This window comes from Tenrec ecaudatus, chromosome 1, assembly GCF_050624435.1.
Source record: "Tenrec ecaudatus isolate mTenEca1 chromosome 1, mTenEca1.hap1, whole genome shotgun sequence".
NCBI classification, from domain to species: Eukaryota; Metazoa; Chordata; class Mammalia; order Afrosoricida; family Tenrecidae; genus Tenrec; species Tenrec ecaudatus.
In genome coordinates, this window is record NC_134530.1 from 1,846,500 (window position 1) to 1,870,262 (window position 23,763).

Genomic DNA, 23,763 nt, shown 5'->3' on the forward strand with positions numbered 1-23,763 from the left:
CAGCCCGCGGCGGCATCCCAGGGCTCCTTGTGAATCTGATTGTCCGTTTTAAGCCGGCGGGTGGCAAGGCCTGTGAGTGCAACCACGTAGACTCCTCTCCAGAACGCATCTCTTAGGACCGGGGACCCCCTCCATCCAAAATACAGCTCTCATCACGGGCCCAGTGGTAGCGGCTGCGGCCTGGTGTGTCCACTGCAGGGTAGTCCCCGGGTGTCCTGCACCTTTGTAAGCCCCCTTCTCTCCTGCCCTTGCCAGTCCCGGGCCCACTCTGCAGTGGCATGCGCGAGCAGGGGCTCCATCGGCCTCCCCCTCCCCGCAACCTTTCTTGGCTCATTCCAAGAGCCCCAGTGACGCTGGGTCGTCCCCATCCCACGTTTCCCTTTTCCTATGAAAAACTTCTGCGGGAATAAAAGGGGTCTTTCAGAGGAAAACCGAGACCTTGCTCGTCCCTGGGTGACTGCAGTGAGCGAGGCTCCACCCACACGCAGGAGCGGGCGTCACAGCCGGACCCTGCAGGGAGGTGCAAGGCCGCCACCTGGCGCCCAGAGCCACGCGGTGCGCCAGGCCGAGAAGCACGCGGCCCGCACACATGCTCACAAAGGACACCTGCCCGCGCCGCGCGACGGAAAGATTTATTCATTCCCAGGGCACTTTTTCACATATCAAAATAAAACAACGAAGGTGCACCTTTCCCACACAGGCCCCCAACCCAGGCAGGCGGCGGCAGCCAGGTGTCCCACCTGCGCCCAGGTCCGTCCCCAGCCATCCCTGTAAGCGGAGGGGCTGCTGGCACACGTGGCCATTGGGAAAGACATATACAGGAACCAAGGCAGGGGAGGGGGGGATAAGGCAATTCGGGGGGTCCTGGAGGGATAATTAGGAGCTGAGGGTCAGCACTGGAGCATGGGGTGTAGCAGGCTCAGCGGGCATGTCAGATATACTGGGAAGCAGGGTTCCCTGGCACCCACACCCCATGCCCAATGGGGCTTCAGGTCCACACCATCCCCTGCAATGAGTTTGGGCAGTTAGTTGAGATGCCCAGCACTTCCCACTGGGGTTAGATTCAATAAGGCACAAATTCATCATTTCCGTTTCCTTCTGGAAGGCTCTTAGAAAATGGGTTCCCAAGAAGTTCGCAGGCCCTGTGCTTCCTGCAGACCATGGTTGGAGCCGTCTGTCAGGGCCCAGGGGCCACAGTGTGTCTGTTCCTCCAAGCCAGACCACCTGTCTTTCCAGGACTCACACTCTGAGGAGGGGCTGCCTCACCCTGGCCCCAGCCACTTGCTTCGCAACTCCATGAGTGGATCTACCATGAATCAGGATCCAAGAGGTTCCGGGTTTGAGATCCCCAATCCTACAGTCCTTCAGTTATCCAGGTCAAAAGAAGTTGTTGCAAGAGTGCCTGGCAGCGAGTTGAGAGATGGCCAGATGGAGGGGACAGGGTGGTCCCACCAGCCCCAGGGTCAGTCCACACTGACACTCTAGCTGTGGGCAGAGGGGACCAAGGGGGCAGTCGCAGGCTGTCAAACACACCCACGGGGAGCTGTTAGGCAAAGAGCACAGCAGTGGGCGTGGGGGTGGGGCATCTCACAGCTGTGGAGGAGACAAAGGCCTGCCTTCTGTCGCCTCCCCTGCAGGGGGTCCCAATGGACCTTGAGGGGGCAGGGCTGAGTGGGACACATAGGACTGTGGGTGGGCTTTATGGGGAGAAGCCATGGGGCCCTGCTGGACAGCAGAGACAGGGTGTCCGAGGCAGTGCTGAGCTGAATCCGCTCTAGGGAGCGAGATGAATGTAGTGTGACCCCAGACCTGGCAGCGGAGTCCACCCTACCCTAAGACAGCATGGCCCCACCAGCCCACCTCCTAGGGGTGTTGGCAGTGAAGTGGGGGGCAGGGCCAAATAGCCAGCTCCCTCAGGGCCACTGGCCACCGCTGCCTGGGTAACTGGGCACGGTGGGGTACTCTGGCAGGCTGTTCCCTGAGAAGTTGTTGTACTGGGCCTCTCGGGATGGTGGGTTCCGCCATGTGCCCGAGTTCCACTCTGTCTGCGCCTTCTGGAAGCTTCCGCCCGCCCCTCGGTAGATCTTGTGTACCTGGAAGGTGACAGAGGGCAGGCAGATGAGGGTGTGAGTGGAGGGTGAACGTATGCGTCAGCATGTAAGTGTGAGAATGAGATATGTGAGTGTGTGTGTGCGTCCTCTTCTTCAAAGTCATACTCCTTCTTCACAACTAGGAGGGAACAGGGTCCGTGGAAACTCGAGCGTGCAGAGCCCTCCCCCGTCCGCCCTGAGGGTGTGCTTGGCCACCACGTGCGTTTAGCTCAGGCCTGCTAACCCACCACCACTGTGCTCTGTGGGAGACGAGGCTCTCTGCCTCCAGGCTTTTCCGTATCGGACTCTCATGTGGGCCACAGTGCATCAGGATCACCCCAATGGCACACACTGAGGGTCCCTCCCGCTCCCCTCTGGAGGCCTGCTGCCCAGGGGCTGGGGGAGGACCAAGTGCAGGGGATGCAGGATTGGGTGCACGCACCTTCATGAGCGAGATGGCTATCATGGCGGCCGACATGGAAAACATGATGGCCGGCAGCAGCATGACCACGGCGGCCCCGACGTTGGTCTGGAAGAAGCTGATCGCGGCCAGCCAGCCACTGTGGGGGACAGAGAGCATGGGTGCCTGGCCACAGTCCCTCAGCAGGGAGCCAGCACACAAAGGCAGGTGTGCAGAGAGGGGTGGCTCACATGAGAAGAGACTCACACACACTCACAGCTAGAGTCCATTCTACTCACGGTGCCCCTCTGGAACGGGGGGTACTGCTCCTCAGGGAGGGTCCCCAAAGACCTCACAGCCTCCTCTTTTCCTCTCAGAGCAGCTTCTGGGTTTGAACCTGACTCTAATTACAGCCCACCGTGTAATTGACCCAACAGTGGGAACTAGACAGGACTTGTCAGGAACCCCACCATATAAAGGAACCAACAGCCCGAGAGAAAGGGCTGTGGTTCAGTCTGAGGGAGGCGAGGCCTGCGTCTGGAGTGGGGCTGGAGTGAGGGGAGGGGTTAAGTTTTGGGGGGTGGGGGCAGTCCCTATGAGGCACTGTTGCTGGGTGGATTTCAAGCCCTCCTCAGTGGTTTAAAACATCCGGACCAGGAAAGACAATATGACACCGCCCCTAGTGGCCGTCCATGGAACCGCAGGACAGCCCTAGCCCATGAGGGCAGGTGTGGGGATAGAGGGCGGTCTATGGGCGCCCACAGGACGGGGAGGCTGCAGGCCAGAGCTCCCCTGAGCCCAGAATCATGAGGCTGGGTCTACAACATGAGTGGTGAAGGTGCAGTCACAGAGCCATCCCTGCGCCCCAGTGGCAGTGCAGGGCCGCCAGCAGAGCTCACCACTTACCACGCGCCCCAGTTGGAGAAGCCGATGGCCTGGAGGACGGTGAGGACGAACTGGGCCCCGAAGATGAAGAAAAACGCCATGAAGTTGAAAGAGCTGTCGGCCCTAAGGGGGGGGAGACCTGGTTCAGCGGTGAGAGAAGACTTGGGACCTGGGCGGTGACTACATCACTGACCCACCACCCTACTCAGCTGGGCCAGCACATCTGATGCCAGGGTGCCCGTCTCACAGGATGGTGAGCGAGGGGCAACCCTGGCCCTGAGGTTTTGGGCTGGTCCCCAAGCTCTGTGAGCAGAGTGCCAGGCTTCTCTTCGAGCGGCCTCGGGGTGAACTTGAGTCTCTGACTAGTAGACACCTGCATCACCCCAAACCTGACTGAGCCGAGGCTGTGCGGCTCAGGGTGAGAACCACGTCCTGACCCTGGCACTCTCGTCCAACACTGGCCCAACAGCCTGCGCTGAGTGGATTCTCAGGATGGAGGCCTATGTTCTCAGGCAGGGCACACAGGCCACTGCCCCGCTGAGCAGTTGTGTGCCCCCCCCCCTCCGTCTTTCGCAGGACAGAAGCTAAATGTGCTTCCCTGGTGCGATGGGTCAGAGAGGAATGGGTCCAGGATGGGGTCCAAGGTCAGAGGAGCACTGTGCTCTGTGGGAGGGACTCAGAGATTGCTCTGCAAAAACACAGCCAGCCCTTTCTTCCAGGGCACTTGTGGGGTGTGGGCAACCTGAACCCAACTTTCCTGACAACGGCCCAGTGTGTGCCATGGGCCCCCGCACCTCACAGGCTCCTCCAGGTGAGGGGAGATGACCCCTCCCTGGCCTGCTTCTCTGTGTTGTTGCAGGACAGTAGGCAGTCAGGGCCATCCCTAAGCTGCAGAGTGGTGTGGGTGGGAATGTCCTTCAAGGACACTGGTGTTGGTGGCCCAGCTCTGCAAAGAGGGCAAAGTGCCTGTGCACGCTGCTGGTGCCAGAAGCCTGGTCCTGGCCCTGGGCCCTCCACATGGGAGTAAGTTGGTTCACCACTCCTACAGGGGAGCCATGCAGAACGGCCAACTGTGGGGGGTGGGGGCAGGGGTTGGTCCTCGACCAAAGTTATGGTGCGGGGGTGGGGGTGGGGGTGGGGGTGGGCTCGCAGCCACTCAGCCTGCGTTTGTGCAGACAAGTCAAGCAGGTGGGTTGTGAGCTCTACCCTGAGACAGCGAGCGCAGCCGCTGGGCCTGGGTGGACTCACCGGAAGGCCTTGTAGACGGGTCGGAACCAGCACACGTAGGCACAGGGCGAGAAGAGCAGCAGCCATAGGAAGGCCAGGCCAAAGTTGGCCCCGGAGCCGCCACCGATCCACCAAGCCAGGCAAGCCACCAGGTTCATCGCCAGGGTAGCACAATAAACTGGGGGGAGGGAGAGGAAGGCCTGAGCCTGGCAGGGCCGCGTCTGTCCTCCCATGACCCCGCCTGAACTGCTCTCCCCACAGGGCCATTCCCAGCCAGGCACCAGGGTCCAAGCCTCTTGTTCACCCTGCTGGCAAGGGTCAAGCGAGGTGACCCTCCATCCACTGCCCCCTGGGGAGACTCATCAGAAACCCAGGGGCCCTCACTGAGACTGTATGGCCAGTAGTTGGTCAGTCTTGGGGAGGCATGACCCCCCACCCCATACCCTTGGAATCTTCAGGGGGCACAAGGGGTGTGGCCATTCTCTATTGTTCAGCTCCCATGTGTGGAGGTCTGGGAGCTTCCTGACAGGGCGTAGGAGAGCTAGGCAGAGGAGACTCACATCCACATGCACTCCCCCGCACACTAACAAGCTGGGGGTATATTTGGGACAGTGAGGGAAATCACACAGCCATAGGCAGACCCCCTGCTCACTCTGACAGGCGGGGTGGGGGGCGCGTTGGGGCAGCACGAGGACTCACACATCCACAGGCGGTAGATGCGCTTCACCAGGACCTGGTGCTCCACGGGGATCTCGTCGGAGAAGTTCTGGTAGAAGCAGGGCTTCAGCGGGATGAACTTGGGCAGTGGCGGGAAGTTGTTCTCCTTCTCTGCAGGCCGGGGACAGCAGCAAGTGAGGGCCAGGCCGGGGCCAGCAGCAAATGAGGGCCAGGTCGGGGACAGCAGCAAGTGAAGGCCAGGCCGGGGACAGCAGCAAGTGAGGGCCAGGCCGGGGCCAGCAGCAAATGAGGGCCAGGCCGGGGCCAGCAGCAAGTGAGGGCCAGGCCGGGGCCAGCAGCAAGTGAGGGCCAGGCCGGGGCCAGCAGCAAATGAGGGCCAGGTCGGGGACAGCAGCAAGTGAGGGCCAGGCAGGGGACAGCAGCAAGTGAGGGCCAGGCTGGGGACAGCAGCCCCAAGATGAGCCCGAGCCCTGGAGCTGGAGAACACAGCCCTGCAGACGGACAGACGCAGTGGGGTCTGGAGGCGGGTGGTGACCCTGATCACCATGGGTTCATGGGGTCACAGGGGCTTTATGGGAGGAAGGCAGGAGAGTTGGAGGTAGATGGGGGTTGTGGGAACGGAAACAAGAGTGGAAGACGATGGGCCTTAGAGCCAGCTGTAAGAGGCAGGCGTCTCGTTTCCCGAGACCTGCAGGCTGAAGGCTGTAGATGTGGTGGCTCGGAGCCCTCTTCAGCAGGCAGCGATGTCCCAGCAGCCCCAGGTGAGGCATGTGCACTCAGGGGAGAGCACAGGTTCTCTAAGACCATCAGGGATGGCTCAGGCCCGTTCCAGGACAGTCAACAATGGCCCTGGACAGTCTTCTGACCCTTCCCCAGGATGGGGAACAAGACAGCTGGGGCCCAGTCTCATGCACACTCTGGGTGGGGAGGCACAGGGATGGGAGGCGAGCAGCTGTTTTAAGTTAGGGTTCACTCAAGAGACCGCTCTGGGACAAAGGCCTATGGGATGTAGAAAGGAGCCTGACACCATGTTGAGGAGGCACTCCTGGCTGAGAGCCTGGTCCGTGCAAAGGCCTTGGGGCTAGATGGCTTGGTGGGTTGGGGGAACAGTGAGAAGGCCCGTATGGCTGGAGCAGACGGAGCAGGATGTTGGGCCTCGGAGAGGACTTGGCCTTTGACCCAAGGGAGGTGGGAGACCTGTAGGCTAAGCACGGGCAGGTCCCCTCTGGTGGCCAGCCGCAAGGGGGACAGACAGGAGGCCAGAGTGAGAAGTAGGCCAGAGTGAGAAGGGCAGTCCAGGGCAGGGAGCAGTCAAGAAAAGGCCTGTGGGCAGGACCATGCCAGCCAGGCCTAGGAATGAGGAGCTAGGGAGCAAGGCAGGGAGGTCAGTTGTGGGTGACGTCCACCTTGCGGGGCACTCCTTTGTGCCAGCTACTCATGTCCACGGGACCTGCCAGTGTCCATGCCACACCCCTGTGGGGGTTCAGTCCACTGCCTGAGCCGGCACCATGGCACCCACAGCAGGTAGTGAGCAGTGTACTTCCCCGCCAGGAGACACCTGCTCCCCTAGAGGTGGCCCAGGACCCCAGTGTCAGGAAAGTCCGCTCACGGTCCAGGTACCAGAACCCGTTATCTGGAGAGATCTGCTCTGAACATAGGGTTCAGACACCCAACTGTTGGGAGGGGTCTGCTCCTGAGCAGGCGCCCTAGGTAAGGGCAAGTGTCATGGGGGCAGACAGGGATGCCATCTGTCTGTGACACGTTCTGAGGGAACGAGAAGCAGGACTCACCTGACATGGTTGCGGTGGCCAACACGGCGTGGAGCTGAAGCCACGGCCCACCTGGAAGAGAGGACAGGGGCATCAGGTCCCATGGTCAGAGGGGACCAGCGTCTGTGAGGGGCTCAATGGCAGGACGGGGACACTGCCCCCACCTTCCTGGGCTCTTTGCTGTGGGTTCTGCTTCTCATGCCCAGAGTCTCTAGGGGTCAGGACCCTGTCCAATGTGAGTGAGGCCCCTGTTTTCAGGACACACGCCGCTGGGGAAGGGGGGAGGTTCTGACACACATGTCCTCAGGGTCTCCAATCCCACGCCTGAGATGAGGGGTACTGCCTCTCCGGCCCTCACACCCACATGCAGACGGAGCTGAACCTATGCCAGGAGCTAGGATGCATGCCTCTTGACCACGCCTCACCATGGGGGCTAGGAGGGCTTGGATCCTGCCAGGTCAGCTAGCAGCAGACACACCCAGCTGGGCTCGACCCCAGCTCTTCTTTCCAAATACACAAAGCAGAAAGACGGCTCCACGGTGGGCACTGGGGACCCTGGCAGCCCTGGACCATGGCACACGCCCTGGACACGGCCTGCCTCACAAGCTGATTGGCCTGGGGGTGCACCCAAGGCCCTGCCCCAGTGGGTCAGCCACTCCATGGACACACACGAGCCAGGTTCACTTGTTTATTTCTGCACACCAAAGTGCTCCGACAGCAAAGGCAGAGGCCAAGTGTACGGGCCCACAGGGGCTGCTGGGCGCAAGAGTTTCGGGGGCCAGGCAGGGTGCAGTGCAGGTGGCCCCACCTGCTCGTCCCTGGAAAACAAGCTCTGAGCAGGAGCCAGCCTGAGTCACTGCCTGGTGGTGGGCATGGGCAGACAGAGCTACGGGTGGTGATGGGGTGTCTGACAGAAGAGGCTGGTCCCAGGTGGTACCAGTCACAGCATGGTTAGCGGGCACGGCAGACAGCGATGCACAGGAGCCCAATGTCTGAAAGCAGGCTGGTCCGAGGCAGTGGCTCTGAGCAGATGGGGCGAGTCCACAAAACCTGAGCTTTAGTTACCAGGGGGTGGGGCGGCGTAATTCAACTGCCCTCTGCAGGCAGGCGTGGGTCCGGAGACAAACTCTGCAGCGGCAAGACAGGTCCACGGATCATGTGCGCTGTGGAGGTTGTCTGGGTCACCGACAGGGTCCTGGGGCCTACGTGTCGGGGTCAAGGGCGCAGCACTGGTGCTCTAGCACGCCACGGAACACCTGGAAGCGGTGGTTCAGGTCGGGCCGGGCGTGCAGGCGGAAGCGGGTGCCCAGGGCGCCATCAGGCGAGGGTGAGCCGTAGAAGACCCTGCGGATACGGGCATGCACGAGGGCCATGGCGCACATGACGCAGGGCTCACGAGTGATGTACAGGTCGTAGCCAGTGCACACGTAAGGAAGTCCGTCCAAGTCCTCACGCTCCAGTTTCCGCACCGTGCCCGGGCGCACACCCTGGGGGGCGGTGGCTGATGCGAACCAGCAAGCGGGGTGCGGCCCGAGGTCGTGGGCGCCGCAGCCCTGGCCCTGGGCCACCAGGTCGATGCACACCATGGTGGCGTGCAGCAGGGGGCTCGCGTCACTGCAGCAGTCATGGCCAGCTGCCAGCACACGGCTCGAGATGGGGTCCACCACCACAGCACCCACGGCCCGCAGGCCCTGTGCCGCTGCCTGTTGCGCCACCCGCACGGCGCGCTCCATATAGCCCTGCATGCGGGCGCGCTCCTGCGCGGAGAAGAGTCGCCCGGCTAAAGCACGAGTCACCTGCTTGTCCTCATGGAAGGTCGAGGGCCAGTGCGCCCGGGCTGCCTCGAACTGGGCGCGCGTCAGCGGGGGTCGGGCGGGCACAGGTGCCAAGAAGGGCGGCCCGAGGCCGCGCGCATCTACGGCGGGTGGCAGCAGCTCGGCCAGCGTGCGTGTGCCCGGGCGCGGCCCCGCCAGGCACAACAGCAGTTCCAGCGCGTGCGGGCGCTGCGCGTCGGGGTTGGGACGCACACGCTTGAGGTGCGGCTGACCGGGCAGCGGGAGGGCGGCGGACACCTCGCGGACCAGACGGGAGGTCTGGCGCGGATCAAGCACAGGCGCGGCGAAGGCGGGCACCAGCTCCACTGCCTCGCTTTGCTGTTCCGACAGGACGGGGAGCGCCTGCCACGGCGGCCCCAGCTCCACACTCCCAGCTTCCTGGTTCCCCCGTGGCTCCATCCTCCAGGCTCCCGCTGTGGAGACAGAGACCGGAGCAGGGCAGGGCGTCATCGGCAGTGGAGTTCGCCTGGAGCAGCATCGCAGGGCGCACACCAAACCCGCATGCGGGGCACCGAGTGTCAGCCGTCGCTGCTTGTGCCGGTATGACTATGGAGATGCAATCCACGCACACGTCGGTACTCCGAGGACAGCCCAGGTCGTGGGGCCGGTGCAGAGGGAGCTGAGGCTATGGGTGGGGGTGGTTCTGCCCTGCCCTCTAGGGTGACTAAGTGGGGAACTGCCCAGTGAGTGATCCGCTGCCCTGGAAAAGGCTGCCAGTCTTGGAAGTCCTCCGCCCATCAGGTTGCCTTTCTCCCCCTTCAAACTGGCAGATGGATGGCAGCCCCACTCACAACCGCTATGCCAGCTCATAATCATATAAGATGCGTGGCATGCTGTTAGGGGCAGAGCCTTGCAGAGAACTATGTGAAGCCCTAAGGAGGGGACTGGCCAGTTCCCCAACCCATTGGGTTTAACCTGAGCCACCCCAGAGGCAGGGAAAAGGAGGTCAATACCACTCAGAAAGACGGGAAAGAAGAGCCAGGAGTGGAGCCTGTCCTTTGGACCCAGGGTTCCTGTGTAAGAACCCCTAGACCCAGGAGCCAGACCCAGGGCGAGAGCGCAGCAACTCCAGAGATGGCGCCACAAGCAGGCAGGAGGCAGAGGCCAGTGGGGATGTGGGGGGTGTCTGTAGGCTCTCCAGGCCAGGGAGCAAGATCCCGAGCGAGAACCTTTGAAGGGAGGCCTGTTGGCAGAGATGGTGCCTCCAGGCCCTGGTCAGCAGAGTAAGAGTTTTGTGACTTGTCTGGGAAGGGCAGAGACCTGGTGAGCCCACAGCTGAAGGCTAGAAAGAGGCCTGCCTATGGGCACAGCTGAGAAGAGACTGTGTTGATTGAAGAACTGTACCCCAGACATTTCTGATCTTGTGCGGTCAACTGTTCCTTCCCTAATAGTGCCGGCTGCCATCACCACGAGGATGGATTTTAAGTTCTGTGTGGCCACTGTGGAAATTATGAAACCGTAGAGAAGCAGAGAAGCTGCTGTGGGAGGGACGGCAGGTGTCAGAACTGGTGAGGCGGTTGGCAGGTGGAGGCATGTCGGACCCCCATCTCGTGGGAATCAGCCTTGGGCTATTAATGCTGGTGATGATTCTCTCTCATCAGCTCTGACGCCTCCCCCAACTCGCTCTCCTCTCAGCAGGCGCCACGAGGCCGTCTCCCCCAGTCTGGCACACACAGACCCCGGTGTTCATGGCGCCAGAACACGAGGCAAAGTGAAGAGGTGACACTTCACAGACCCCCGGGCGCCCGGTGCCACTGTAGCACAAGGCCCGTGCCAGGCAGGGTCTACGGGGAAGTCTGCAAGGCTGCCCCTCCCGGCCTCCCACACCACAGACATGATCCCCAATCCATAGAGCTGGCCCTGCCAGCCCCCACCACACACACCCTGTCTCCAAGGCCAAGGACAAATGCAGTCTTGTTGTCTCACTGAGACTGAACCTCTGTCTGATTCAGTTTAAACATCGCAGCTGCTGTCAGGAGATGGCTGGCCAGCCGCCAGCTGAGTGTTAGAATTAGGGGCCGGGGAGAGCAATCCTCTCAAGGGTATGGGTGGTGGTGGTAAAAGCACGTTTACACAGAAACCTGCACACACGTTCACAGGAGCAAAAGGTGGGGACACCCCATCCATCCAGATCCAACAGGCACTGCTCACCCACAGAGAAGGGCGAGGCCTAGAAGCTCATGGGAACACGGACAAGCTGCAGATGTTAGACACACACAGAGGGGCTTCACACAGAGGAAGCGCACGGGGAAACTCACTGTCCCTCCTGCCCCCAGAACTTTCTGAAGCCCCCTTGTCGAGTCTGAAGTACCATGCACAGGCCCACAGGCAGAGTGGTGTGACCAGGCCTGGGGAGGGTTCGGGTGCAGGGCTCTTTCTGTGGTGGTGGGATGTTCTGGAATTAGTGCTGATAGCTGCACAGAGGGGAGTAAGACTGAGCGCTTTGCGCTCCAGCCACGAACACAAGCCCCCAGCTAACGTCTCCAGAGGGCCCGTGGTTTCAGACCCACCAGTGGTCCACAGCGGGAGAAATCCTGGCAACCCTGGGGAGCAACTGCACCTGCAATGCACCGAGTTACTCGACGTTGGGTACACTTTACAGGGGCACGGATCATGATATGTGAACATCTCAATAAAAGTGCTACTGAACATGAAACCCGGGGGCGGGGGGATGGCCTCAAGTGGCCGCAGAGAGCGCCATCACCACCCTAAGGCCCCAATGGTGGCCCCAGCACCTGAGGTTGTTCTCTGTGCTACACGAAGGAAGGGGTGACAGGTGCTAGCCCCACCCTGCAGAGGGAAGGCTCCACGGGCCCAGGCCATTTGGTGAGCCTTGGTGGTCACTGTCTGAGCTGTGACCCTGGGCTTTGGGGGCTCCACCTCCAGAGCCCATGTTGCTTATTCCCTGCTCCATCCATGTGCTCTGCCAGGCTGTCTGTCCCTAAGCATCAGCCCTAACAGCACACCCACCCTGACTCCGAGCCAAACCTGCGGTCGTCCATGCGGCTCAGCCTGTCAGAGGAGAACTGAGCCCCACAGGGCTTTTGGCTGCCGTCACTTCAGAATCAGACCGCCAAGCTTTCTTCTGCTGGACAAACGGGTGGATTCTAACTGCCAAGCTTGCAACGTTGGTAGTTGGGCACAAACTGCACGTTTGTACCTCCAGTATGGAGAGGCCAGCTAAAAAGACCCACGCTCTGGTCTGGAGGGACCTGCGGAGGAGCCAGGTGAAGACCTGGAGCTGATTGAGGTGATGATGGCCATGATGGGGCCACCAGCGTCTGGGCTGGCTGCACCGGAGCCACAGTGAGGTCCCTGAGCCAGCTATCCTCTAGCTGTCCCACAGCTGTCCCCAGCAGGGGCCTGTCCAGTGGTGACACCTCTGCTCAGCTGAGTCAGGCTCTGGGCACAGGGCGTGTGGGCTGACCTTATCTTATCAGCCCCAGAAGGAAAAGCAGCCAAGTCCCAGGGAGACTCCAGGGTGTGTCTGCCCAAGACAGAGTCCTCCTGAAGGCTGCTCAAGGGGCCGATCAGCCTAGAGGTTACTGTCACTGGAACTGAGGGTGGTGGTCATGGGTGCTGGTGGGGGGTTCAGACGTGTCAACACCCCAGGGGTCACAGTGCAATAGCATTCTGTAACAGTGGTGACCATTACAGAATGGGGCCTGGCAGCCTGATGACAGTATGCTCAACTCCGAGCTACGCTATTTTGAATTACTTAAAAGCACACCTCCGCAGCATCTATTCCCCTCCACAGGAGTCCTGCAGAACCAAGTGGAGGAGTCCCGAGAAGGCCCCTGAGGCTGTACATCAACAGGGATGACCATGAGTGGGCATCAACTCGATGACTGGGCTCTGGCCACCAGCCTCAACCTCCCGCTTGGCACACTGGCCTCTGCTCAACCCTTTGCTACCACCAGAACCACAGGAAAACCAGGGATCCTCATTTTTGACAAGTTCCCCAAGTGAGGCACCCCCTCAAATGTGCATTTAAGATAAAATGAGTTTTTAGTCCATAGAAGCAAGGGGCCCTGGTGGTGCTGTGGATTAAGCATTGGGCTACTAATCCCAAGGCCACTGGTTCAAACCCACTAGCACCTCTATAGAAAGATTAGCCATCTGATCCCCTAAAGATGTACAGTCTTGGTAGCCCCATGTAAGGTTGTCCTAGAAGCTGTAGTGGAGATGCCCTGGTGGCATGGTGGTTACAAATCAGGCTACTAACCGCAAGGTCAGCACTTCAAAACCACCAATCATTCCGAGGAAGAAAGATGAGGGTATCCACCCCTGTGAAGAGGGAGTCTCAGGAACTCACAGGGGCAGTGCTGCCCTGTCCTATAGGGTCACTATGAGTCAGAATTGATTGGGTGGCAGGGAGTTTTTGGTTCTAAGAAGCCGTAGAGGGTTCAAACACAAGAACAATGGTGAGGATGGTACAGGGCAGGGCGAGTGGTGTTTGGTTCTGGTGTACACGGGATCGCTGAGTTGAGATGGAATCTGACAACAGCGACAGGAGCAGCAGCGGGTTAGGAGTTGAACGGCTCACCAAGCCAGCTTTCTGCTCCAGTCGAGAGCTACAGCCTCGCAAACCCTCCAGAGAGGTTCTGCTCTGTCCTGTTAAGTCGAAACCGCTGCAAATATGGCTTTGGTGTTATGAGTTCAAATCTACCTGACGGCAGTGGTGTCTTTTGGCCGTATCTTATACAAAAATGCGTGTCCCGTGCAGTATTTGAGGGCTTCTCCTACAAACACGAGAGCATTTGACACTGGACACCACAAAGTCAAATTTCATGTGGTGTCTGGTATTTGGGGCTAAATGGTCGACCCCTCTGGTAGTTCTCCTGCATTTGGGATACAGGGGAGATCTCACTACTTAGAAGCCCTTAAGTCTCTAAACTTGCCATTAAGTACTGGGGTTCATTAGTGGTGGCATGTATGGAGCCAAGCTCGCCGTGGGCAGGGAGCACAGGGCGGGGGGGCCGAGGGCGGGGGGGCCGAGGGCGGGGGGGCCGAGGGCGGGGGGGCTGGCCGCAAAGACCAGCGGCCTGGGGCTATGGGGTCCCCAACGCAGGGGAGCAAGGGCGCGCGCACGTATGGAAGCGACGGGCCCCCGAGGGATGGGAGTGGGAGTCCCGCGGCCCAACCCACCCTCTGCGCACGCACACGCGCAGAGCCGCCCGGCGTCCCTCTCACGCGCCCGCGCGCTGGCCCGCGACCCGCGCAGGCCAAGCCTGGCCGCACCCTGGCGCCCCGCGTGGCCGGCGCCCTAGAAGCCCGAGAGCCCCGCTCCCCGTCCGGAGCCCCGCAGCGAGGCCCACCACTACCCGCGGCCTTACCTGAAAGAGACGGCCCGTATCAGCGCAGCGCTTCACGAGATCTTAGCAACCGGCCCTCCTGCCCGGCAGCCACGCCTCCTCCTGCCGCCGCAAAGTGCGCCGGGAACGTAGTTTCGCCGGCCTCGGCGGCGCAGGGCGGAGACGGGGCCCGGACTCAAATCCCCAGAAGGCCCCGCGCGCGCCGTACGCGCGCCCCGCCCCCTCGCCAGAGCTGTGGCCACGTGACCGCCTCCAGCGCCGCGCTGGCGGCGCCGCTCCGCACGCCCAGTGTGGCTTGCTTCGGGGCCAGGTGGGTCCTGACATCATCGTAGCTCCAAGAGCCAACAGGAGAGGAGTAAAGTGAGGAGATAAGGGCGGAAAGGGGGCATGACACCTGCGTAGCGTCCCCTGGCGAACCCAGTGGTGTCACGTGGCTCGGGAGGAATGGCCCATGGGTGGGGTCGCAGGCCTCTGTTCCGGTCGGCCCCATAGACGAACAGGCCTCCTGGGCACCACTGAAAAGAGGAACAGAAACAGGAAACCCGAGGAGAAAGAGAAACGGGCTGGGATGCTCGCTTCAGAAGGGGTGACAATGGAGGGATTGATGGGGTGGGCAGAGCCACCCAAAGGCACCTCACCCAGGATCCCCAGCAAACGGGAAGCCTCTGCAGGCCTCCTGGAAGTGGGGGTAATGCTGTGACAACCAGGCAGGGAGAAGTCAGTACAAAACACACTGGCCTTCCCGCCCCCCCTTCCCCATAGCAATTGGCCACAGACTGGCCAGGGAGGAAAAAAGGTAGGGAGACCCTTGGAGGAGCTGGGCAGAGCAGAGTTCATTGACGTGGAGTCCACGCTGGCTCATGAGTAGAAAGCCCAGTCTTGGTCTGGGGAGCTGCTGATGGTTTCTAACTGTCGACCTGACCGTGCGGATTGCACCACTCTGTGTAACCACTACCCCCACCACGGCTCCTGAAAGGTGTACTGGTCAGAGATCAAGGTGACCCGAAGAGCAGGACCCACAGCCCTCCTTCAGGTTGGAACCTGAGCCCGCCCCTTTATTCGACTCACCCACCATTTAACATCTGAAGGGTGACCTTTCCCCAGGGACAGAGTTCAGAGTTCTAGGAAAAGAGGAACACAAACAGGAAACCTGAGAAGAAAGAGAAATAAGGGCTGGGACACCGAGGGGGTGACCGTGGAGGAATTGAAACAAAGCTGTGTGTAAGTTGTTGAATGTAAGACCGGTAATCTGCCCTGTAAGCCTTCAGCCAATTCACAATCAAAAGTCAAAAATACACACACACCCCTCTGGTGCGGGAAGATTGCAAAAAACAATCTTGAAAGTCAGTCCGCGGAGGAGGAGCTGGTTTTGCCAGACACCGCCTGCCCGCAGCCTCCAGGGACCAAGCCGAAACCACTGTTCTGGGTGTCTCGCTGCTCATCCTGTTGCCTCTCCTCGTGGGTTTGCTGTGGGCGGTTTCATAAGCTCCAGGTGTTTCCCTTTGTGGGCCCCCTCAGCCCAGTCTCTTCCCAGAAGCAGGATGGGGAGACTTCCTTCCACTTCCACGGCGGGACAGGGAGGTGGAGAAAATCCACTGGACCCTGCCCAGTAGGGCAAAGATCACAATGGCCTGTGCTGTAATTCAGTGCCCCAGTTGTGTGTGTGTTATATGTGTGTGGGAGGCATTTAAGGACAGAAACAGATGCACTTGCTGTTCTGGTTCTCCATCCTGTAGGTTCCCCCTGGGGCCTCTCTGCTCTTTCTAAGGGGTGCTGGGATCCTTGTGTTAACCTCTCAGACTGGCCTGTGCCCTGGAGTAGTGGAGCCAATTCACTCACTGCAAGTGAGACGACGCCCCACCATGGGGTGATGTTGACTCACAGTGACTCTCTATAAAAAAGGATCGCGACAGCCCCTGTGAGTTTCTGAGACCGTACCTTTTTTCTTTAACAGTTCTATTAGCACTTTATCCACATATCGTACAATTCAACCATATTAAAAAGAGTTGTGCAATTGTCACCACATTCAATTCTAGAAGGTTTTCTACCTTGGACACATTGTTATGTGTGTATTTTTACTAACTGGCAAAACTGCTCACAAAGAAACTGTTTAACTCTTTACAGCAGTGGAAAACCCCGCCTTTCTCCAGAAGACCACTGTGATTTCGAACTGCCTGCCTTGTGGATCACAGCCCAACAGGTAACCACTATACCACCACACCATCAGGACAATAGACGTGTATTAAAAGGTGACCCCAGTGGGGAGACCAGCAGCCACGCATGTGATCTCGGTGACACCTCGCTTGTCCTCAGAGTACATCGTGATTATGAACTTTGACACCAGAGTGCACATTTGGGGAAGCATTGTCCTTTTCCAGGTCCTCTCCACCACTCAAGTCCCACGATAATCCTGAACTGTGGGTTTAACAATGAGACACTGCAATAGGAGTAGCATGTACGATACCGAGCAGTTCCCAGAGGGAGACAGCGATCACAGAGCTGTCTCTGAGCAGCACAGAATATTCCAAAGATCCCACCAGGGCTGGGTGAGAAGCAAAGGTGGCGGGGCTAGGCTGCCTATAGGCAGCAAGTGAGCCCAGGTGACACTGGGCGCTCCTTGGCCACTCATAGCTGTATCGCACGGCATCCCCTCTGACATTCCGTCTATGTCAGCTGCTTAGTGGGCCCCGTGCACAGTGACCTGCTGGCCCTACTCCAGCCATTTCACCGAGAGCACCAGCAACGCCCTCACCCTGGCTGGCCTGCCACTTGACGTCCTCCCCCCACCCTGCGATCTGTCCACAGGAAGCGAGTCAGACAACAGTCTGCGGTGATGCCTAAGGTTCTCCTCCCCCCACCCCCAACTGGTGAACTTTTGGAAATGGAAGGCTTCAAAAGCACTTCCTTGAAAAATCCCCTTTTGATTCCGTTCTCCAACCAACTCTTTGAAGCTCCACCACTCAACCCCCCACCACAGATTGTCAGGTCTTTGGAAGTTCCAGCCCGGGTGTTTTTAACATACTGGGGGGGCATCCTGTCTGGCAATATGGCAATGGGGAAGCCACCATAGTGTAAGAACTGGCACACAGGTCGCTCCCTCACTTCCATCGACTCGACCGTGGCACCTAACAGCAATGGGGCAGTACTGCCCACTTTTAGTAACACTATAGACTTGCCACGGGTTGGAATCAACTCGGTGGCAGCAGGTTCGGTTTGCTTGGTTTCACTTAAGTTAGTGTGGGTTAGTACTTATTTACTACCAGGCCTTTAGAGTAACACCATCCAGAGGTGAGCAATTATTACTCAGCTTTGGGTCTGCAGCCCAAGGCCTCTTTAAAGCATTGAAGAGCCAGGATGTTACTTTGAAGACTAAGGTTCACGGACCCACGCCATGGTGTGGTCCATTGCAGCCTATGCCTGTGAACGTTGGACACTGAAGAAGGAAGACCGTAGAGGAATGGATGCATTCGAATGTTGGGCTGGAGAAGACGATTGAAATTCCGTGGACTGCTTAAAGGACACACTCATCTGTGTTGGAAGAAGTATGACCAGAGTCCGCCTTAGAGGCAAGAATAGTGTGTTAGTCTAGGTGGACCAGAGAATCAAGTTCATAGACACTCGTGTGTATAAGAAAGAGGTTTATATACAAGAACAATTGAATATTGAGAAAACATCCCAGTCCAGTCCAAATCAAGCCCATTTAAGTCTGATATTAGCGCATATGTCCGATACCAATCTATAAAGCCCTCTTCAGACTCATAAAATACATGTAATGAAGCCAAATGCAGGAAGAACACAGGCCAGTGAGTGGGAAGGTTTGTGGGTCCAGTGGTGGTAGAAGTATCTCAGCGCTGTCAAGGGTCTGTCTCCACATGGCTTTAAGGCTCTGGCTGCCATCAGCCTTGTCTCATCTTGTCAGCTGCCATGTCTCCCAAGGAGTGCGCATGTATCCCACCTCCAATGAGCTATTTATCTTTTAGCCCCTCCAAATGAGGTCATCAAGCAGCGATCTGTTGGACGGGCTAATCTCCACCCCTTCACTCTTAATCCTCTCAAATTGACAACAGAGTATAAACTAACCACAGATAGCAAGACTTTGTCTTAAATACTTTGGACGTGTTGTCAGGAGAGCCCAGTCCATGGAGAAGGACGTCATGCTTGGTAAAGTGGAGGGGCGGCAGAAAAGAGGAAGGGCCTCCATGCGATGGATAGACGCTGGCCGCATCCATGGATGGTGCAGGCCCGTGCAGGGTTTCCTTCTGCGGTGCACAGAGCCGCTATGCATCGGAGCACACTTGATGGTGCCTGACATCAACAACAACAACTTCGGGGCACTTTATAGGATCCCATGAAGAAGCAATAACTTAAAGGCCTTATTATACTAAATAATTAATTTATCTAGAAGTTTCAGTGCACTTTTATCACTGAGACAGAAGCCCCGGTGCTATAGTGGTTATTCTTTGGGCCGCTAACCAAAAGGTCAGCTGTTCAAAACCACCAGCTGCTCTGCCAAAGAAAAAAATGAGGCTTTCTACTCCTACAAAGAGTTACAGTCTCGCGAACCCACAGGAGTAGCTCTACCCTGTCCCATAGAGTGGCTGAGTCAGCATCAACTTGGTAACAGTGAGTTTGGTTTGTTTGTGGGGTTTTATAGCTCAAAGTTACTTCATAATTGCTTCCCCGGACACAACAGAACAGGGTTTCACAGTCAAGTCTTACATTGAGGGATAGGACCCTAGGTTACACTTACTTTTTATTTTTTCAATCCAGTCTACCAGGTATGTTGTTTGAAAGCTCCTTATTTTAGAAATCACCATCCTTTGAACATTCCTTTTTCATAGTGAACCAGGTGGAGGCGGACAGAGCGCATAGAACAGTTCTGTTTTCGACAAGTCACACACCTTTTGCTTCATGCCATTGACTGCACCGTGCCACATCCCACGTCCTCCCAGTGTTTTCAGTCCCCACTCCCCTTTCCTCCTCCTTCCTGCCATCTGAACTTTGGCTCCTGGAGGGCACGCTGCCCTTTAGATCTCAAAAGGCTGGTTCTTCAAACCCACGCTCATGCCATCGAGTGGATCCAGACCCATAACCACCCGATCGGACAGAGCCAAACTGCCCACCTGGGTTTCTGAGGCTGTCGATCTTTATGGGAGCAGACAGCCTCATCTTTCTCCTGAGGAACTGCTGGTGGGTTTGAACTTCAGACTGTGTAGTTAGCAACTCAGTGCATAGCCCAATATGCCCCCAGGGCCTCTTCCTAGCTACCCCATAGATCACTAGAAATGTCCCAATGACTCAGTGTCATCGAGTTGATTTTGACGTAGAGTGACCCTATAGGACCTGGTAGAACTGCCCCTGTAAGTTTCAGAGACTCTAAGTCACTCACTGCCATTAAGGCGATTCTGACTATATAGCTCCCCTATAAATCAGTGTAGTAGACCGGCCCCCTTGTGTTTCAGAGCCAAATCTGTATGGGAGAGAAAGCCTCATCTCTATCCGGTGGATTCCCATGACTGACTAGCAGTGGGGTTAGCAGGTCAGTGCACACCCCACTCGTGGTCCTGGTGTACACACAGCCTGAGTGCTCTGTGCACCTTATGGAAGCTATCATCTGGGTGGTTCATGGTGACTGTTTGCACAATGGGATTTCCCCCTTGTGAGCCAGAGGCTCTCCATTCCCTGATTTTCCAGTGGCCTTCCAGGCCTTGCTTCCTGCTGTCCCCCCTCCCCCCTGTGTCAATCTGGGTACTTAAGAGAAACAAATCCACAGAAACTCATATGGAAAAGAGAGAGTTTTATATAAAGGGTAAGTGCACATCAAAAAACAAAACATCCCAACCCACTGCTGCCCAAGCCCACAGGTCGGTCCAACATTAGCCCATATGTCCAAAACCAATCCACAAAGTCCTCCTCCATCTTGCAAAACACACACAATAATGCCAACTGCAGGAGGACAGCCGAGTCAGTGAATGTGTAAGCATCTCAGTGCTGGCAGGGGCTTCCACACGGCTGCTCCAGCACCCAGGGCTGCATCAGGGTGGGTCCATGTGGCTTCTCCTCAGGGATGTCTTGCAGAAAGTGAGCCTTGCCAGCTAAAGCAGGGAACTAGCTAAGGCAGCTGCACCCCAGTCTGACCATCACAAAGCAAGAGACCCGAGAACTAGAAAGGGGAGGCTCACTAAGCCATTTATCTCTTCGCCCTTCAATTAACCCCCACATGTGTTTATCAGCCAGGTTGGCACAATAAACTTTCTCGCCCCCCTTTAAGTTAATGTTGATCTCAAAATAGAAACCCAAGGGAAGAATTCAGTTCTGGGTCTTAACCCCTCCTACCCACTCCATTTAAGTCTTTCAATTATATTGGAAGCTGAACTCATGGCTACTCAAGATGAGACAGAAATTTAAATATAAAGATGATACCAAACCTGCACAAACCCATTGGTTTCCAACAGATAAAACATACCCCACATGTTTGTTCATTGACAGAATGAATGCATGTTTGAGCTTAGATTCAAGGAGCCCTCATGGCCCAGCGGGTTACTTATGCACTGGGTTGTTAACTGCAAGGTTAGCAGTTTGAATCCACCTGCCTTTCTTAGGGAGAAAGATGAGGCTGGCTGCTCCCAGAAAGTCGACAGCCTCAGAAACGTAAAGGAAGCAGTTCTACACGTGGGTCGTGGTGCATCTGCAGGGACTATAGGATGCTCCGTGTCACAGGAGACAAGCAATGACAATGAGCTGGGGTTGAGTTTTTTAAAAAGCAGAAGAAAGTGTGGGCAGTGAAGGACTTCCCTAGCTCTCTGATGTAGGTTTGTTCAAGGTCTGTGTGCCTGTGGTTGGTGAGTACATTTGCCTCAAGTATAGACTACTTTTTAAAAATTTTAATAAATCATTTTATTGGGGGCTCGTATAACTTATCAAAATCCATATATCCATCCATTGTGTCCAGCACATTTGTATATTTCTTGCCATCATCATTTTCAAAACATTTTCTTTCTACTTTAGCCCTTGGTATCAGCTCTTTTATCCCCCCTCTTTCACCCTTCCTCCCTCATGAACTCTTGATAATATATATATTTTTTTCATGTCTTACACTGACCGATGTCTCCCTTTACCCATGTTTTTGTTGCCCATCCCCCTGGGAGGGGGCTATAGGTAGATCATTTTGATAAGTTCCCCCTTTGTCCTCCCACCTTCCCCTTATCCTCCTGGTGTGACTACTCCAGTTATTTATCTGTCCTGGATTCCCTGTGTTTCCAGCTCTTATCTGTAATCATGTACATGCTCTGGTCTAACCAGATTTGTAAGGTAGAATTGGGGTCATAATGGTGGGGAGGGAGCATTAAAGAACTAGAGGAAAGTTGTATGTTTCATCGGTGCTATACTGCACCCTGACTGACTCATCTCCTCCCCGTGACCCTTCTGTAAAGGGATGTCGAGTTGGGCTTTAGGTCTGAACTCCATACTCCCTCTCATTCACAATGGTATGATTTTTTTTTGTTCTGGGTCTTTGATGCCTGATACTTGCTCCTATCAACACCTCGTGATCACACAGGCTGGTGTGCTTCTTCCATGTGGGCTTTGTTGCTTCTCAGCTAGATGGCTGCTTGTTTATCTTCAAGCCTTTAAGACCCCAGACCAGTGGTTCTCAACCTTCCTAATGCTGCGACCCTTTAATACAGTTCCTCATGTTGTGGTGGCCCCTAAACCATAAAATTATTTTTGTTGCTACTTCATAACTATAACTTTGCTACTGTTATTAATCTGGAGACCCCTGTGAAAGAGTGGTTCAACCCCCCAAGTGGGTCGTGACCCACAGGTTGAGAACCGCTGCCCCAGACGCTATATCTTTTGCTAGCCAGGCACCATTAGCTTTCTTCACCACACTTGCTCATGCACCCACTTTGTCTTCAGCGATTGTGTTGGGAAGGTGAGCATCCTGGAGTGCCAGGGTAATAGAACAAAATGTTCTTGAATTGAGGGAGTACCAATGTCCATCTGCTACCTTAGTATTAAACCTATAAATATATGTACATAGATCTATTTCCCATCATCACATATAAATATCTTTACATATGTACATCCCTGTATTTAGACCTCTAAAAATGTCCTCTGCCTCCTAGGTTTTCCTCTATTTCGTTTTAACTTTCCTCTGGTCCCACTATCATGTTCAGCCTTCATTTGGGTTTTAGTAATTTATCTCGGTTACATTGCCCTTGATCAAGCCCAACCAGGCCTCCTACATCCTGCTCGCCATCAATTTTAGATCACTTGTTGTTCAGTATATACTAATTTTATTCTGATTGACTCTTCCCTCCTTTCCATGGTGGGCTGTGATAATTAGGTTTTTTTGTGTGCCAACATGGCACCTGTAAGAGGATATGGGTGGAATTTAGCTAGTCAATCATGTCCCAGCTTGATGACCACATTTGGGTGTGAAACCGAGATAAATGGCTCTCTGGAAACCAGCCCCTCTCTCTGTTTTCACATTTCTGTTGAGGAGCCACGCTGAAACCTGAGATGTTTCCACCACCATTGGATCCACAAAACTTTTAACCCACCAGCTATGTGAGTCCGAGGAGGGATTTATTGACTAGTATTGGATGTATGGACTAGTATGAGACTTATGGACTTGAGTTAGACTGGGCTGGAATGTTTTATTGATGCTTAATTACTCCTTGATATAAAACTCTTTCTTGCCCATATATGAGTGGCCCTGGATTTGATTCTCTAGTCAACCCAGCCTAACACATTGACCAAAGAATTTAGGGTGCTCATGGAACTATTTATTAGGAACTATAAGCCTAAGGAGCCCTCATGGAACTCTGGGTTAGGTTTTGTGCTGTTAACCACAAGGTGGGCAGTTCAATCCCACCAGCCGTTCCTTGGTAGACCTATCAGGCTGTCTGCTCCCGTAAAGATTTACAGCCTTGCCTCGGGGACCCTATATAGGGGTGCTGTGAGTCTGAATTGACTCTACGGTAGTGGAGTCTTTTGTTTTTTAAACAATTTTGTTAAACACATCATCCAGGCATCCTACCATTCAGTAGTTCAACCATATCAAGCAGTGTTGTACAATCATACCGCCTGTCTGTGAATTTTAATAGGCAGCCTGCCCCATAGAAACTGGTGGTGCACAGGGTTGGGCCGCTAACCACAAGGTTAGTCATTCAAATCCACCAGCCACTACTCAGGAGAAGGATGAGGAAGTGCGCTTCTCTACACATCTACAGCCTACCCAAAATCCACTTGCAAGGCCCACACAAGGGGGAAGCTTCCAGTGAATCCCCTCTGAATATTGTCCAGGGACGTGACGATCAGGCCCACAGCACAGTAAAGATGGTTGTGTTCAGCTAAAAGGCAATACCCTATCACTTGATCTCCCTCTTGACCCACTTTAAAGTTGTTTCCGTTTTTAAGCATGTTCAGCTTGCTTTTTGTCTGAGGCGTTTCTCTGTGTTGTCTAGTCATTGCTGTGGGTTTACTCCCTGTTTGTGTTTTTGATTATTTTCTGCGTGTGAAATCCAGGCCAGAGACAGCAACTGGATTAATAATTGCCCA

General features: G+C 56.1%; 2 protein-coding genes and 1 long non-coding RNA gene across 3 annotated transcripts; 1 reads left to right on the top strand and 2 right to left on the bottom strand.

Moving 5' to 3' along the window:
- Positions 1-603: 603 nt before the first annotated feature.
- SCAMP4 (secretory carrier membrane protein 4) lies at positions 604-14,306 on the bottom strand. The gene is made up of 7 exons (XM_075544429.1): positions 14,221-14,306; positions 7,071-7,121; positions 5,302-5,430; positions 4,624-4,780; positions 3,397-3,498; positions 2,533-2,650; positions 604-2,093 (listed from the first exon to the last, which is right to left on the bottom strand). The coding sequence occupies exons 2-7, from the start codon at positions 7,075-7,077 to the stop codon at positions 1,914-1,916; spliced, it is 693 nt and encodes a 230-aa protein (XP_075400544.1). The 5' UTR covers positions 7,078-7,121; positions 14,221-14,306; the 3' UTR covers positions 604-1,913.
- ADAT3 (adenosine deaminase tRNA specific 3) lies at positions 8,242-14,280 on the bottom strand. The gene is made up of 2 exons (XM_075544369.1): positions 14,221-14,280; positions 8,242-9,297 (listed from the first exon to the last, which is right to left on the bottom strand). The coding sequence occupies exon 2, from the start codon at positions 9,281-9,283 to the stop codon at positions 8,252-8,254; it is 1,032 nt and encodes a 343-aa protein (XP_075400484.1). The 5' UTR covers positions 9,284-9,297; positions 14,221-14,280; the 3' UTR covers positions 8,242-8,251.
- LOC142442942 (uncharacterized) lies at positions 14,145-23,763 on the top strand. The gene is made up of 3 exons (XR_012783490.1): positions 14,145-14,509; positions 16,324-16,399; positions 17,610-23,763. It is a non-coding gene; the product is annotated as an uncharacterized LOC142442942 (long non-coding RNA).

Excerpts from the sequence above, each read along its gene's own strand:
- ADAT3 (XM_075544369.1), bottom strand. The coding sequence starts at position 9,283 with ATGGAGCCACGGGGGAACCAGGAAGCTGGGAGTGTGGAGCTGGGGCCG.
- SCAMP4 (XM_075544429.1), bottom strand. Across the intron at positions 4,781-5,301 it reads CATCTACCGCCTGTGGATGT|TTTATTGTGCTACCCTGGCG; the intron begins GTGAGTCCTCGT and ends CCCTCCCCCCAG. Across the intron at positions 2,094-2,532 it reads TAGCCATCTCGCTCATGAAG|GTACACAAGATCTACCGAGG; the intron begins GTGCGTGCACCC and ends GTCACCTTCCAG.